The following is a 15462-nucleotide window of genomic DNA, read 5'->3' as shown; positions in this document are numbered from 1 at the left end:
CATGTTGCTGTCTAGGTGGTCTACCCTGACATTGGTCCTGTCATGTTGCTGTCTAGGTGGTCTACCCTGACATTGGTCCTGTCATGTTGCTGTCTAGGTGGTCTACCCTGACATTGGTCCTGTCATGCTGCTGTTGTGGTGTCCAAGTCAACGTTGCTAATTATGCTGTGATGATAAGAAGTCCGCTTACACTGTTCTTTGATTATAAAGATTTATTGTATCAAAGTTCACAGTATTAATTTACAGATATCTGCAGTTACAGTGGGGAAAAAAAGTATTTAGTCAGCCACCAATTGTGCAAGTTCTCCCACTTAAAAAGATGAGAGAGGCCTGTAATTTTCATCATAGGTACACGTCAACTATGACAGACAAATTGAGGAAAAAAAATCCAGAAAATCACATTGTAGGATTTTTAATGAATTTAATTGCAAATGATGGTGGAAAATAAGTATTTGGTCACCTACAAACAAGCAAGATTTCTGGCTCTCACAGACCTGTAACTTCTTCTTTAAGAGGCTCCTCTGTCCTCCACTCGTTACCTGTATTAATGGCACCTGTTTGAACTTGTTATCAGTATAAAAGACACCTGTCCACAACCTCAAACAGTCACACTACAAACTCCACTATGGCCAAGACCAAAGAGCTGTCAAAGAACACCAGAAACAAAATTGTAGACCTGCACCAGGCTGGGAAGACTGAATCTGCAATAGGTAAGCAGCTTGGTTTGAATAAATCAACTGTGGGAGCAATTATTAGGAAATGGAAGACATACAAGACCACTGATAATCTCCCTCGATCTGGGGCGCCACGCAAGATCTCACCCCGTGGGGTCAAAATGATCACAAGAACGGTGAGCAAAAATCCCAGAACCACACGGGGGGACCTAGTGAATGACCTGCAGAGAGCTGGGACCAAAATAACAAAGCCTACCATCAGTAACACACTACGCCGCCAGGGACTCAAATCCTGCAGTGCAGACGTGTCCCCCTGCTTAAGCCAGGACATGTCCAGGCCCATCTGAAGTTTGCTAGAGTGCATTTTGATGATCCAGAAGATGATTGGGAGAATGTCATATGGTCAGATGAAACCAAAATATAACTTTTTGGTAAAAACTCAACTCGTCGTGTTTGGAGGACAAAGAATGCTGAGTTGCATCCATACCTACTGTGATGCATGGGGGTGGAAACATCATGCTTTGGGGCTGTTTTTTCTGCAAAGGGACCAGGACGACTGATCCGTGTAAATGAAAGAATGAATGGGGCCATGTATCGTGAGATTTTGAGTGAAAACCTCCTTCCATCAGCAAGGGCATTGAAGATGAAACGTGGCTGGGTCTTTCAGCATGACAATGATCCCAAACACACCGCCCGGGCAACGAATGAGTGGCTTCGTAAGAAGCATTTCAAGGTCCTGGAGTGGCCTCCAGATCTCAACCCCATAGAAAATCTTTGGAGGGAGTTGAAAGTCTGTGTTGCCCAGCGACAGCCCCAAAACATCACTGCTCTAGAGGAGATCTGCATGGAGGAATGGGCCAAAATACCAGCAACAGTGTGTGAAAACCTTGTGAAGACTTACAGAAAACGTTTGACCTGTGTCATTGCCAACAAAGGGTATATAACAAAGTATTGAGAAACTTTTGTTATTGACCAAATACTTATTTTCCACCATAATTTGCAAATAAATTCATTAAAAATCCTACAATGTGATTTTCTGGAATTTTTTTTCTCATTTTGTCTGTCATAGTTGACGTGTACCTATGAGGAAAATTACAGGCCTCTCTCATCTTTTTAAGTGGGAGAACTTGCACAATTGGTGGCTGACTAAATACTTTTTTTCCCCACTGTATATCTGGAGAGAAACGGCCAATCTGTTGATCCCATATGTTGTCTCTCCCCCTCCCTTTGTTCAGAACCTGGTATTTATATCCTATGTAACATAATATGGCGTGATTTTAATAAACCAATCCCCGGCTTTCACATATCTCCAAATGTCCTCTATTCCAAGAAACCTATGTAGCAATGCTTTTCCAAATGCTTCAGCAAAGCAGAGTAAAGTTAATATATTACACCATTTGCAAACATCAGCAAAATCAATAGACCTTCAGACACTACACTGTCTAGGTGGTCTACCCTGACATTGGTCCTGTCATGTTGCTGTCTAGGTGGTCTACCCTGACATTGGTCCTGTCATGTTGCTGTCTAGGTGGTCTACCCTGACATTGGTCCTGTCATGTTGCTGTCTAGGTGGTCTACCCTGACATTGGTCCTGTCATATTGCTGTCTAGGTGGTCTACCCTGACATTGGTCCTGTCATGTTGCTATCTAGGTGGTCTACCCTGACATTGGTCCTGTCATGTTGCTGTCTAGGTGGTCTACCCTGACATTGGTCCTGTCATGTTGCTGTCTAGGTGGTCTACCCTGACATTGGTCCTGTCATGTTGCTGTCTAGGTGGTCTACCCTGACATTGGTCCTGTCATGTTGCTGTCTAGGTGGTCTACCCTGACATTGGTCCTGTCATGTTGCTGTCTAGATGGTCTACCCTGACATTGGTCCTGTCATGTTGCTGTCTAGGTGGTCTACCCTGACATTGGTCCTGTCATGTTGCTGTCTAGGTGGTCTACCCTGACATTGGTCCTGTCATGTTGCTGTCTAGGTGGTCTACCCTGACATTGGTCCTGTCATGTTGCTGTCTAGGTGGTCTACCCTGACATTGGTCCTGTCATGTTGCTGTCTAGGTGGTCTACCCTGACATTGGTCCTGTCATGTTGCTGTCTAGGTGGTCTACCCTGACATTGGTCCTGTCATATTGCTGTCTAGGTGGTCTACCCTGACATTGGTCCTGTCATGTTGCTGTCTAGGTGGTCTACCCTGACATTGGTCCTGTCATGCTGCTGTCTGAAGCCTCTGTGAAGGACTTGAGCAGTAGGCTGGAGAAGGAGGTCACTGTGGCACGGTTCCGACCCAGCATCGTTGTCAGCGGTTGTGACGCTTTTGATGAGGTACGGTTTTGTTGTTTTCAACTTTATCAACACGCATCAACACACATCAACATGTATACATCAAACAACATCAACATGTATACATCAACACACATCAAACAACATCAACATACATCAACACACATCAAACAACATCAACACACATCAACATGTATACATCAAACAACATCAACACACATCAAACAACATCAACATACATCAACATGTATACATCAAACAACATCAACATACATCAACATGTATACATCAAACAACATCAACATACATCAACATGTATACATCAAACAACATCAACATACATCAACATGTATACATCAAACAACATCAACATACATCAACATGTATACATCAAACAACATCAACACACATCAACATGTATACATCAAACAACATCAGATACAGTCCATTCGGAAAGTATTCAGACCCTTTGACTTTTTCCACATCTTGGTAGGTTACAGCCTTATTCTAAAATGGATTAAAATTGTTTTTTTCCTCATCAATCTACACACAATACCCCATAATGACTAAGCAAAAACAGGTTTTTAGACATTTTTGCTAATGTATAAAAAATAAAAATATCGCATTTACATAAGTATTCAGACCCTTTACTCTGTACATTGTTGAAGCACCTTTGGCAGCGATTACATCCTCGAGTTTTCTTGGGTATGACGCTACAAGCTTGGCACAGCTGTATTTGGGGAGTTTCTCCCATTCCTCTCTGCAGATCCTCTCAAGCTCTGTCAGGTTGGATGGGGAGCGTTGCTGCACAGCTATTTTCAGGTCTCTCCAGAGATGTTCGATCGGGTTCAAGTCCGGGTTCTGGCTGGGCCACTCAAGGACATTCGGAGACTTGTCCCGAAGCCACTCCTGCGTTGTTTTGGCTGTGTGCTTAGGGTCGTTGTCCTGTTGGAAGGTGAACCTTCACCTCAGTCTGAGGTCCTGAGCGCTCTGGAGCAGGTTTTCATTAAGAATCTCTCTGTACTTTGCTCCGTTCATCTTGGCCTCGATCCTGACTAGTCTCCCAGTCCCTGCCGCTGAAAAACATCCCCCACAGCATGATGCTGCCACCACCATGCTTCACCATAGGGATGGTACCAGGTTTCCTCCAGACGTGACACTTGACATTCAGGCCAAAGAGTTCAATCTTGGTTTCATCAGACCAAGCGGGCTGTCATGAGCCTTTTTCTGAGGAGTGGTTTCCGTCTGGCCACTCTACCATAAAGGCCTGATTGGTGGAGTGCTGCAGAGATGGTTGTCCTTCTGGAAGGTTCTCCCATTCTCCCAGTTTGTCTGGGTGGCCAACTCTAGGAAGAGTCTTGGTGGTTCCAAACTTCTTCGTTTTAAGAATGATGGAGGCCACTGTGTTCTTGGGGACCTTCAATGCTGCAGACATTTTTTGGTACCTTTCCCCAGATCTGTGCCTCAACACAATTCTGTCTCAGAGCTCTACGGACAATTCCTTCGACCTCATGGCTTGGTTTTTGCTCTGACATGCACTGTCAACTGTGGGACCTTATATAGACAGGTGTGTGCCTTTCCAAATCATGACCAATCAAGTTGTAGAAACATCTCAAGTATGATCAATGGAAACAGGATGCACCTGAGCGCAATTTCGAGTCTCATAGCAAATGGTCTGAATACCTATGTAAATAAGGTATTTCTGATTTTAAGATCTTATACATTTGCAAACATTTCTAAAAACCTGTTATCACTTTGTCATTATGGGGTATTGTGTGTAGATTTCTGAGGTTTTTAAAAAATGTAATGCATTTTTAGAATAAGGCTGTAACGTAACAAAATGTGGAAAAAGTCAAGGGGTCTGAATACTTTCCGAAGGCACTGTATATAGTTTTTGTGAAGTCTCGTTTATTCTGTAATTGAGGACATAGGTTATATTGGTATATCCAGAGTTCCTATTCAATTCTATATGTAATTATATGGGTATATCCTTGTCTTCGGATACTTGTCCTGAAGTGAGGCTAAAAGTGAGGCTAAAAGTGGACTCTTGTAATTGCACTTAGTCATAATTTTGTTCCAGTGTGTTCGGGGTTGAGGATACTAATCCTATTCCCATAATACAATACGTTAACTTGATCTTTCTCTTGGTCAGGATTCTTGGGAAGATATCCAGATTGGCAATGTACGGCTGCACCGTGTGATGGCGTGTGGAAGGTAATGTGGTTGTACGGCTGCACCGTGTGATGGCGTGTGGAAGGTAATGTGGTTGTACGGCTGCACCGTGTGATGGCGTGTGGAAGGTAATGTGGTTGTACGGCTGCACCGTGTGATGGCGTGTGGAAGGTAATGTGGTTGTACGGCTGCACCGTGTGATGGCGTGTGGAAGGTAATGTGGTTGTACGGCTGCACCGTGTGATGGCGTGTGGAAGGTAATGTGGTTGTACGGCTGCACCGTGTGATGGCGTGTGGAAGGTAATGTGGTTGTACGGCTGCACCGTGTGATGGCGTGTGGAAGGTAATGTGGTTGTACGGCTGCACCGTGTGATGGCGTGTGGAAGGTAATGTGGTCTTAACTACTGATCATTATCATCACCACAAGCTTCCTCCAGTTGCTACGGGAACTAGCAAGGTTTACTATTGTCGCGACCCTGTGGTTATATAGTTGTATATAATCTAGTGACCCTGTGGTTATATAGTTGTATATAATATAGCGACCCTGTGGTTATATAGTTGTATATAATATAGTGACCCTGTGGTTATATAGTTGTATATAATCTAGTGACCCTGTGGTTATATAGTTGTATATAATCTAGTGACCCTGTGGTTATATAGTTGTATATAATCTAGTGACCCTGTGTTTATATAGTTGTATATAATCTAGTGACCCTGTGTTTATATAGTTGTATATAATATAGTGACCCTGTGTTTATATAGTTGTATATAATCTAGTGACCCTGTGGTTATATAGTTGTATATAATATAGTGACCCCGTGTTTATATAGTTGTATATAATATAGTGACCCTGTGTTTATATAGTTGTATATAATCTAGTGACCCTGTGTTTATATAGTTGTATATAATCTAGTGACCCTGTGTTTATATAGTTGTATATAATATAGTGACCCTGTGTTTATATAGTTGTATATAATCTAGTGACCCTGTGGTTATATAGTTGTATATAATATAGTGACCCCGTGTTTATATAGTTGTATATAATATAGTGACCCTGTGTTTATATAGTTTTTTTATATACTATATAAACACAGGGTCACTAGATTATATACAACTATATAAACACAGGGTCACTAGATTATATACAACTATATAACCACAGGGTCACTATATTATATACAACTATATAAACACAGGGTCACTATATTATATACAACTATATAAACACAGGGTCACTATATTATATTAAACTACTGTTAAGGTGTTAAGTAGAGGATATCATCCTTATTTGTCATCATTATCAGATGCATCTCCACCACGGTTGACCCTGAAACAGGAGTCATCACCAGGAAACAGCCACTGGATACACTCAAAAGGTAACAGAGTAGCTTGCTCTATATATTCTGAACAAAAATATAAACGCAACATGTAAAGTGTTTCATGAGCTGAAATAAAAGATCCCCGAAATGTTCCACACGCACCAAAAGCTTATTTCTCTCAACTTTTGTGCACAAATTTGTTTACATCCCTGTTAGTGAATATTTCTCCTTTGCCAAGATAATCCATCCACCTGACAGGTGTGGCATGTCAAGAAGCTGATTAAACAGCATGATCATTACACAGGTGCACCTTGTGCTGGGGACAATAAAAGGCCATTCTAAAATGTGCTGTTTTTTCACACAACACAATGCCACAGATGTCAAGTTTTGAGGGAGCGTGCAATTGGCATGCTGACTGCAGGAATGCCAGAGAATTTAATGTTAATTTCTCTACCATAAGCCACCTCCAATGTCGTTTTAGAGGATTTGGCAGTATGTCCAACTGGCCTCACAACCACCACGCCAGCCCAGGACCTCCACATCTGGCTTCTTCACCTGTGGGATCGTCTAAGACTAGCCACCCGGACAGCTGATGAAACGGTGGGTTTGCACAACCGAAGAATTTCAGAGCAAACTGTCAGAAACCGTCTCAGGGAAGCTCACCTGCGTGCTCGTCGTCCTCACCAGGGTCTTGACCTGACTGCAGGTCGGCGTTGTAACCGACTTCAGTGGGCAAATGGTCACCTTCGATGGCCACTGGCACGCTGGAGAAGTGTGCTCTTCACGGATGATTCCCGATTTCAACTGTACCGGGCAGATGGCAGACGTGTGGGCGAGCAATTTGCTGATGTCAACGTTGTGAACAGAGTGCCCCATGGTGGCGGTGGGGTTATGGTATGGGCAGGCATAAGCTACGGACAACAAAGACAATTGCATTTTATCGATGGCAGTTTGAATGTACAGAGGTACTGTGACGAGATCCTGAGACCCACTGTCATGCCATTCATTCGCCGCCATCACCTCATGTTTCAGCATGATAATGTCGCTAGGATCTGTACACAATTCCTGGAAGCTGAAAATGTCCCAGTTCTTCCATGGCCTTCATACTCACCAGACATGTCACCCATTGAGCATGTTTGGGATGCTCTGGATCGACAGCGTGTTCCAATTCACGCCAATATCCAGCAACTTCGCACAGCCACTGAAGAGGAGAGGGAGAACATTCCAAAGGCCACAATCAACAGCCTGATCAACTCTATGTGAAGGAGATGTGTCGCGCTGCATGAGGCAAATGGTGGTCACACCAGATACTGACTGGTTTTCTGATCAACGCCCCTACCTTTATAAAAAAGGTATATGTGACCAACAGATGCATATCTGTATTCCCAGTCATGTGATATCCATAGATCAGGGCCTAATGAATTTATTTCAATGGACTGATTTTGTTATATGAACTGGAACTCAGTAAAATCTTTGTTGCGTTTATATTTTTGTTCAGTGTAGGATATAAGTCTATGATAGAAAGACTATCTGTCATTGGGCTTGTTCGATATTGCAGCTTGATAGTGCAAGTAACTGCTTACTGACTGATCTACAAATCACTTTGCATCATAAATATCTACTCATTATTATTTGAAGATCAGTCAGTCACAATTTGCCCACAATGCATTACAAAATTTGATTCTCTTAAACTGCCATCTATGATAAAGTACTATGTGGCTAAGAAGCCAATGTGGATATTACTGAGCAGGGCTTCTGTCTCCTACTGTCTGTCTTCACAAGGCTTCTACTCTTACTGTCTGTCTGCACAGGGCTTCTATCTCCTACTGTCTGTCTGCACAGGGCTTCTATCTCCTACTGTCTGTCTGCACAGGGCTTCTACTCCTACTGTCTGTCTGCACAGGGCTTCTCTCTCCTACTGTCTGTCTGCACAGGGCTTCTGTCTCCTACTGTCTGTCTGCACAGGGCTGCTGTCTCCTACTGTCTGTCTGCACAGGGCTTCTGTCTCCTACTGTCTGTCTGCACAGGGCTTCTGTCTCCTACTGTCTCCTACTGTCTGTCTGCACAGGGCTTCTGTCTCCTACTGTCTGTCTGCACAGGGCTTCTATCTCCTACTGTATGTCTGCACAGGGCTTCTCTCTCCTACTGTCTGTCTGCACAGGGCTTCTATCTCCTACTGTCTGTCTGCACAGGGCTTCTGTCTCCTACTGTCTGTCTGCACAGGGCTTCTACTCCTACTGTCTGTCTGCACAGGGCTTCTGTCTCCTACTGTCTGTCTGCACAGGGCTTCTGTCTCCTACTGTCTGTCTGCACAGGGCTTCTGTCTCCTACTGTCTGTCTGCACAGGGCTTCTATCTCCTACTGTCTGTCTGCACAGGGCTTCTACTCCTACTGTCTGTCTGCACAGGGCTTCTATCTCCTACTGTCTGTCTGCACAGGGCTTCTACTCCTACTGTCTGTCTGCACAGGGCTTCTACTCCTACTGTCTGTCTGCACAGGGCTTCTGTCTCCTACTGTCTGTCTGCACAGGGCTTCTATCTCCTACTGTCTGTCTGCACAGGGCTTCTGTCTCCTACTGTCTGTCTGCACAGGGCTTCTGTCTCCTACTGTCTGTCTGCACAGGGCTTCTGTCTCCTACTGTCTGTCTGCACAGGGCTTCTGTCTCCTACTGTCTGTCTGCACAGGGCTTCTATCTCATACTGTCTGTCTGCACAGGGCTTCTATCTCATACTGTCTGTCTGCACAGGGCTTCTATCTATCTGTAGCTGAGCTACAGTTCTATGATATAGAACAACTAGAACTAGCTAATAGAAAGTTATTAACTCCTCCGGCGTCTTTGCTTTCCAGCTATCGAATGTGTGACCCATCCCAGAAGAACATCTATAAGGCAGCTCCACTGTTTGGACAGATGTACATCGTCAGCAAGACAGGGATCCTCCAGGTTGGAGATGTGGTGTACAAGACCGGCCACTGAGATGGGTGGAGGACTAGTCATAGTGGCATAGATGATTGGAAAGTCACAAAATAACAGAATGTGAAATGTCAGAATAATAGTAGAGAGAATGATTTATTTCAGCTTTTATTTCTTTCATCACATTCCCAGTGGGTCAGAAGTTTACATACACTCAATTAGTATTTGGTAGCATTGCCTTTCAATTGTTTAACTTGGGTCAAACGTTTCGGGTAGCCTTCCACAAGCTTCCCACAATAAGTTGGGTGAATTTTGGCTCATTCCTCCTGACAGAGCTGGTGTAACTGAGTCAGGTTTGTAGGCCTCCTTGCTCGCACACGCTTTTTCAGTTCTGCCCACAAATGTTCTATAGGATTGAGGTCAGGGCTTTGCGATGGCCACTCCAATACCTTGACTTTGTTGTCCTTAAGCCATTTTGCCACAACTTTGGAAGTATGCTTGGGGTCATTGTCCATTTGGAAGACCCATTTGAGACCAAGCTTTAACTTCCTGACTGATGTCTTGAGATTTTGCTTCAATATATCCACATAATTTTCCTTCCTCGTGATGCCATCTATTTTGTGAAGTGCACCAGTCCCTCCTGCAGCAAAGCACCCCCACAGCATGATGCTGCCACCCCCGTGCTTCACGGTTGGGATGGTGTTCTTTGGCTTGCAAGAACCCCCTTTTTCCTCCAAACAAAACAATGGTCATTATGGCCAAACAGTTCTGTTTCATCAGACCAGAGGACATTTCTCCAAAAAGTACGATCTTTGTCCCCATGTGCAGTTGCAAACCGTAGTCTGGCTTTTTAATGGCGGTTTTGGAGCAGTGGCTTCTTCTTTGCTGAGTGGCCTTTCAGGTTATGTCGATATTGGACTTGTTTTACTGTGGATATAGATACTTTTGTACCTGTTTCCTCCAGCATCTTCACAAGGTCCTTTGCTGTTGTTCTGGGATTGATTTGCACTTTTCACACCAAAGTACATTCATCTCTAGGAGACAGAACGTGTCTTCTTCCTGAGCGGTATGACGGCTGCGTGGTCCCATGGTGTTTATACTTGCGTACTATTGTTTGTACAGATGAACGTGGTACCTTCAGGCATTTGGAAATTGCTCCCAAGGATGAACCAGACTTGTGGAGGTCTACTCATTTTTTTTCTGAGTTATTGGCTGATTTCTTTTGATTTTCCCATGATGTCAAGCAAAGAGGCACTGAGTTTGAAGGTAGGCCTTGAAATACATCCACAGGTACACCTCCAATTGACTCAAATGATGTCAATTAGCCTATCAGAAGCTTCTAAAGCCATGACATCATTTTCTGGAATTTTCCAAGCTGTTTAAAGGCACAGTCAACTTAGTGTACGTAAACTTCTGACCCACTGGAAATGTGATACAGTGAATTATAAGTGAAATAATCTGTCTGTAAACAATTGTTGGAAAAATTACTTGTGTCATGCACAAAGTAGATGTCCTAACCGACTTGCCAAAACTATAGTTTGTTAACAAGAAATTTGTGGAGTGGTTGAAAAACGAGTTTTAATGACTCCAACCTAAGTGTACGTAATCTTCCGACTTCAACTGTATATGATCAGATGATATGAATGTTGATATGAAAAAGAGGAATTTGTGAAAATCACCTTTTATGATTGAGAACATTTGGAGTTGGTTTTAATGTGTGTTCTGTATGAGCTTGAAAAGCTAAAGATTTTTGTAACATTTATCGTGGAAAGGAAAACAACCAATCAAACACTGCTAGTGCTGAGAGGGCAAGTCTGCCATGGTGCGTTCAGTTCATTAAAAGTTTTGCTACATTCAGTGATGGTTTTGCAGCATTCTTCAACAGCCTTGAGGTATGTTTTCTTCCATTTGGTGTGTGTAGCCTGATCAAAACACACCCTCTGGGCCCAATTCTCATATTGTTTCCACTAGTTGTTATTTTGATTAATCACATTATATATTTTTTCACATCAGCTCTTTTAAGACCACTGCGAGTGGCGCAGTGGTCTAAGGCTGTGCCACTAGAGATCCTGGTTCGAATCCAGGCTCTGTCGTAGCCGGCCGCGACCGGGAGACCCCATGGGGCGGCGCACAATTGGGTCTGGGAGAGGAGCCTCCTTGGGCCACAGCAGAGTCTGGGAGAGGAGCCTCCTTGGGCCACAGCAGAGTCTGGGAGAGGAGCCTCCTTGGGCCACAGCAGGGTCTGGGAGAGGAGCCTCCTTGGGCCACAGCAGAGTCTGGGAGAGGAGCCTCCTTGGGCCACAGCAGAGTCTGGGAGAGGAGGCCTCCTTGGGCCACAGCAGAGTCTGGGAGAGGAGCCTCCTTGGGCCACAGCAGAGTCTGGGAGAGGAGCCTCCTTGGGCCACAGCAGGGTCTGGGAGAGGAGCCTCCTTGGGCCACAGCAGGGTCTGGGAGAGGAGCCTCCTTGGGCCACAGCAGAGTCTGGGAGAGGAGGCCTCCTTGGGCCACAGCAGAGTCTGGGAGAGGAGCCTCCTTGGGCCACAGTGTTTCCGTTGGTGCAACCACGGTGGAAAGTCCAGACAGTACCTCCACCGTGCGCATTCCCCCCCGAATTCCTCGATTTGGCACACGCGTTTTCCAAAACACAGGTGACCAAGTTACCACCTCATCGGGCGGGGGATTGCGCTATAAACCTCCGGTTAGACGCTGTGCCTTCCAGGAGTCATGTGTATCCCCTGTCGCAGGCTGAAACGGAGGCTATGGAAACATACGTCAACGAGTCCCTGCACCAGGGGTAAATACGTCCCTCCACTTCACCCGCCTCCTCAAGTTTCTTTTTTGTGAAGAAGAAAGACGGCGGTCTGCGCCCTTGCATTGATTATCGATCACTGAACAAGAAGACGATACGATTTAGTTATCCTCTCCCCCTCCTTCCGTCAGTGATCGAGTCAATGCATGGGGGCGCGCTTCTTCACCAAATTAGATCTCCGGAGTGCGTACAACCTGGTGCGTGTCCGAGAGGGGGACGAGTGGAAGACAGCATTCAGCACAACCCCCGGGGCATTACGAATACCTGGTGATGCCTTACGGTTTGATGAATGCTCCATCCGTCTTCCAGTCCTTTGTGAACGAGGTGTTTCGGGACATGCTTGGTCGCGGTGTAGTGGTCTACATCGATGACATTCTGGTGTATTCCACTACGCGTGCCGAGCAAAGTGCTGGCCCGACTGTTGGAAAATGACCTTTATATCAAGGCAGAGAAGTGTCTGTTTTTCCAGCAGTCCGTCTCCTTCCTCGGATACCGATTACCACCTCAGGTGTGGAGATGGAGGGAGATCGCATTTCAGCCGTGCGTAATTGGCCAACTCCAACCACGGTTAAGGAGGTGCAGCGCTTTCTTGGCTTCGCCAACTACTATCGAAGGTTTATCCGGGGCTTTGGCAAGGTCGCAGCTCCCATTACATCTCTGTTGACGGGTGGGCCGTCCCAGCTCCGCTGGTCTGCTGAGGCTGACAGGGCCTTCAGTAACCTGAGCCCCGGTACTGGCCCACCACGATCCATCACTACCGTTCGTAGTGGAGGTGGATGCGTCCGAGGACAACTCCTATCCCTACCTATCTCAACCCTCGGGCACGCCACCCAAGCTCCGCCCCTGTGCCTTCTTCTCTAAGAAGCTCAGCCGGGCGGAGCAGAACTACGACGTTGGTGATCGGGAGCTGTTGGCTGTGGTCCGAGCGCTGACCGTGTGGAGGCATTGGCTCGAAGGGGCGAAACACCCTTTCCTCGTCTGGACGGACCACCGTAACATCCGGGCAGCGAGGAGGCTGAATCCTCGCCGGGCCAGGTGGGCCCTATTCTTCACCCGGTTTGATTTCACACTATCATACATCCCGGGTACGAAGAACGTGAAGGCAGACGCATTGTCACGGCTGTATGACACAGAGGAGAGGCCCAGAGACAACACCCCTATACTCCTAGCCTCCTGCATTGTGGCGCCGGTAGTATGGGCGATGGACGCGGATATAGAGCAGACGTTTTGCACACTGGACTGGTTACGCTGGATTACGGAATAAACTCTGTATTCAGTGATTTACCCTCCTGCGCCTGATATTGTGATCAGTATCACATTGTCACGATCGTTAGACGGAGTAGACCAAGGCGCAGCGTTGCAGGCAAACATATTTATTTAAAGAGAGTAAACACTCGAACAAAACAACAAACGATACGTGCAGTCCTACGGTACAGACCAAAAGGAACAAACCAACTGGAACAAGATCCCACAAACACTATGGGAAAACAGACTGTTTAAATATGGTTCCCAATCAGAGACAACCAGCAACAGCTGACACTCGTTGCCTCTGATTGGGAACCAATCTGGCCAACATAGAAATATAACACATAGAACTAAAACACAGAACTAGGACACATAGAATCTACACACCCTGGCTCAACATATAGAGTCCCCAGAGCCAGGGTGTGACACACATAGAGCCTTATAGTGTGATCAGTATAACATACATTTACATTACATTTACGTCATTTAGCAGACGCTCTTATCCAGAGCGACTTACAAATTGGTGCATTCACCTTATGATAGCCAGTGGGACAACCACTTTACCATTTAAAAATATATATTTTCTAATTTTTTTATTTTTAATTCACATATGTGTATAAGAAACACAATCAATTCTATAATTTCAGAGTACCTGGATGATTCTGGATAAGGTGTCAGTAATTTAACATCACTATATTGCTGATGACATTGAGAATGTATTCAGATGTTAATACATCCTAGATTTTTTTCTGTACTACCAAATCTGTTGCTATTCTCCATAATTACATGGAGATATAGTGGATCAAGCTCGATGCTGCAAGATTTGTGCAAGTGCTAGAAAATTACAAGTATATACAAATACACAACACACTGTATGATCAAGGTGGTCTTCTGCGTTCAATGCCAATATATTTAGGCCTGTCCATGTACTTATTAACTCCTTCAAATCACGCATCACAGTTTGAACGTCCCGAGGCAGCTCTATTCATCCCGGGGGCTGCACCAAAGTGCCTACCATCCACCGCTTCCGAGTATATTACTGGCTAATGTTCAGTCCCTGGACAATAAAGTAGACGAGCTCAGGGCAACGATCTCCTTCCAGAGAGACATCAGGGACTGTAACATACTCTGTTTTACAGAATCATGGCTCTCTCTGGATATATTGTCCCCGTCCATTCAGCCAGCGCGGACAACAATAAAGAACTCTCTGGGAAAAGAAAGGCGGGGGGTTTTGTTTCATGATTAAAAACTCATGGTGTGATTGTGGTAACATACAGGAACTCAAGTCCTTTTGTTCACCCGATCTGGAATATCTAAAATAAAATAAATGTATTTATAAAGCCCTTTTTACATCAGCAGATGTCACAAAGTGCTTTACAGAAACCCAGCCTAAAACCCCAAACAGCAAGCAATACAGATGTAGAAGCACGGTGGCTAGGAAAAACTCCCTAGAAAGGCAGGAACCTAGGAAGAAATCTGGAGTGGAACCAGGCTCTGAGGGGTGGCCAGTCCTCTTCTGGCTGTGCTGGGTGGAGATTATAAGAGTACATGGCCATTTAAGACAGGAATGCTTATGGGGGAGGTGTTGCTGTGTATATTCAGAGCCATATCCCTGTAATGCTTAGAGAAGATCTTATGTCAAGTGTTATTGAAGTGTTGTGGTTGCAGGTTCACTTGGCACATCTAAAGCCATTTCTTTTTGGGGTGTTGCTATAGGCCACCAAGTGCTAGCAGACTATCTAAACAATGTGTGAAATGCTTGATAGTGTATGTGATGTAAACAGAGAGGTCTACTTTCTTGGGGACCTGAAAATTGACCGGTTTTCATCAAGATGTCCGCTCAAGTGGAAGCTTCTTACTGTAACCAGTGCCTGTAATCTGGTTCAGGTTATTAATCAACCTACCAGGGTGTTTACAAACACTACAGGAACAAGATCATCCACATGTATTGATCACATTTTTACTAATACTGTAGAACTTTGTTCTAAAGATGTATCTGTACCCATTGGATGCAGTGATCACCATATAGTGGCTATATCCAGGAAAGCC

General features: G+C 44.9%; 1 protein-coding gene across 3 annotated transcripts in view; it reads left to right on the top strand.

Moving 5' to 3' along the window:
• Positions 1-9553, top strand: part of marc1 (mitochondrial amidoxime reducing component 1) — a 29474-nt gene extending 19921 nt beyond the window's left edge. The window contains exons 4-7 of one of the 3 annotated variants that reach the window (XM_041854457.2): positions 2859-2999; positions 5110-5171; positions 6434-6505; positions 9296-9553. In XM_041854457.2, the coding sequence (XP_041710391.1) occupies positions 2859-2999; positions 5110-5171; positions 6434-6505; positions 9296-9422 (402 nt within the window). In that variant the 3' untranslated portion in view covers positions 9423-9553. Of the gene's footprint in view, positions 1-2858; positions 3000-5109; positions 6164-6433; positions 6509-9295 lie in introns of those variants that run through there. The other 2 variants (XR_005996124.2, XR_005996125.2) reach the window with 2 other exon arrangements.
• Positions 9554-15462: the final 5909 nt, after the last annotated feature.

This window comes from Coregonus clupeaformis, chromosome 29, assembly GCF_020615455.1.
Source record: "Coregonus clupeaformis isolate EN_2021a chromosome 29, ASM2061545v1, whole genome shotgun sequence".
In the NCBI taxonomy this organism is placed as follows: Eukaryota; Metazoa; Chordata; class Actinopteri; order Salmoniformes; family Salmonidae; genus Coregonus; species Coregonus clupeaformis.
This window is presented reverse-complemented; position numbering and strand designations above follow the sequence as displayed.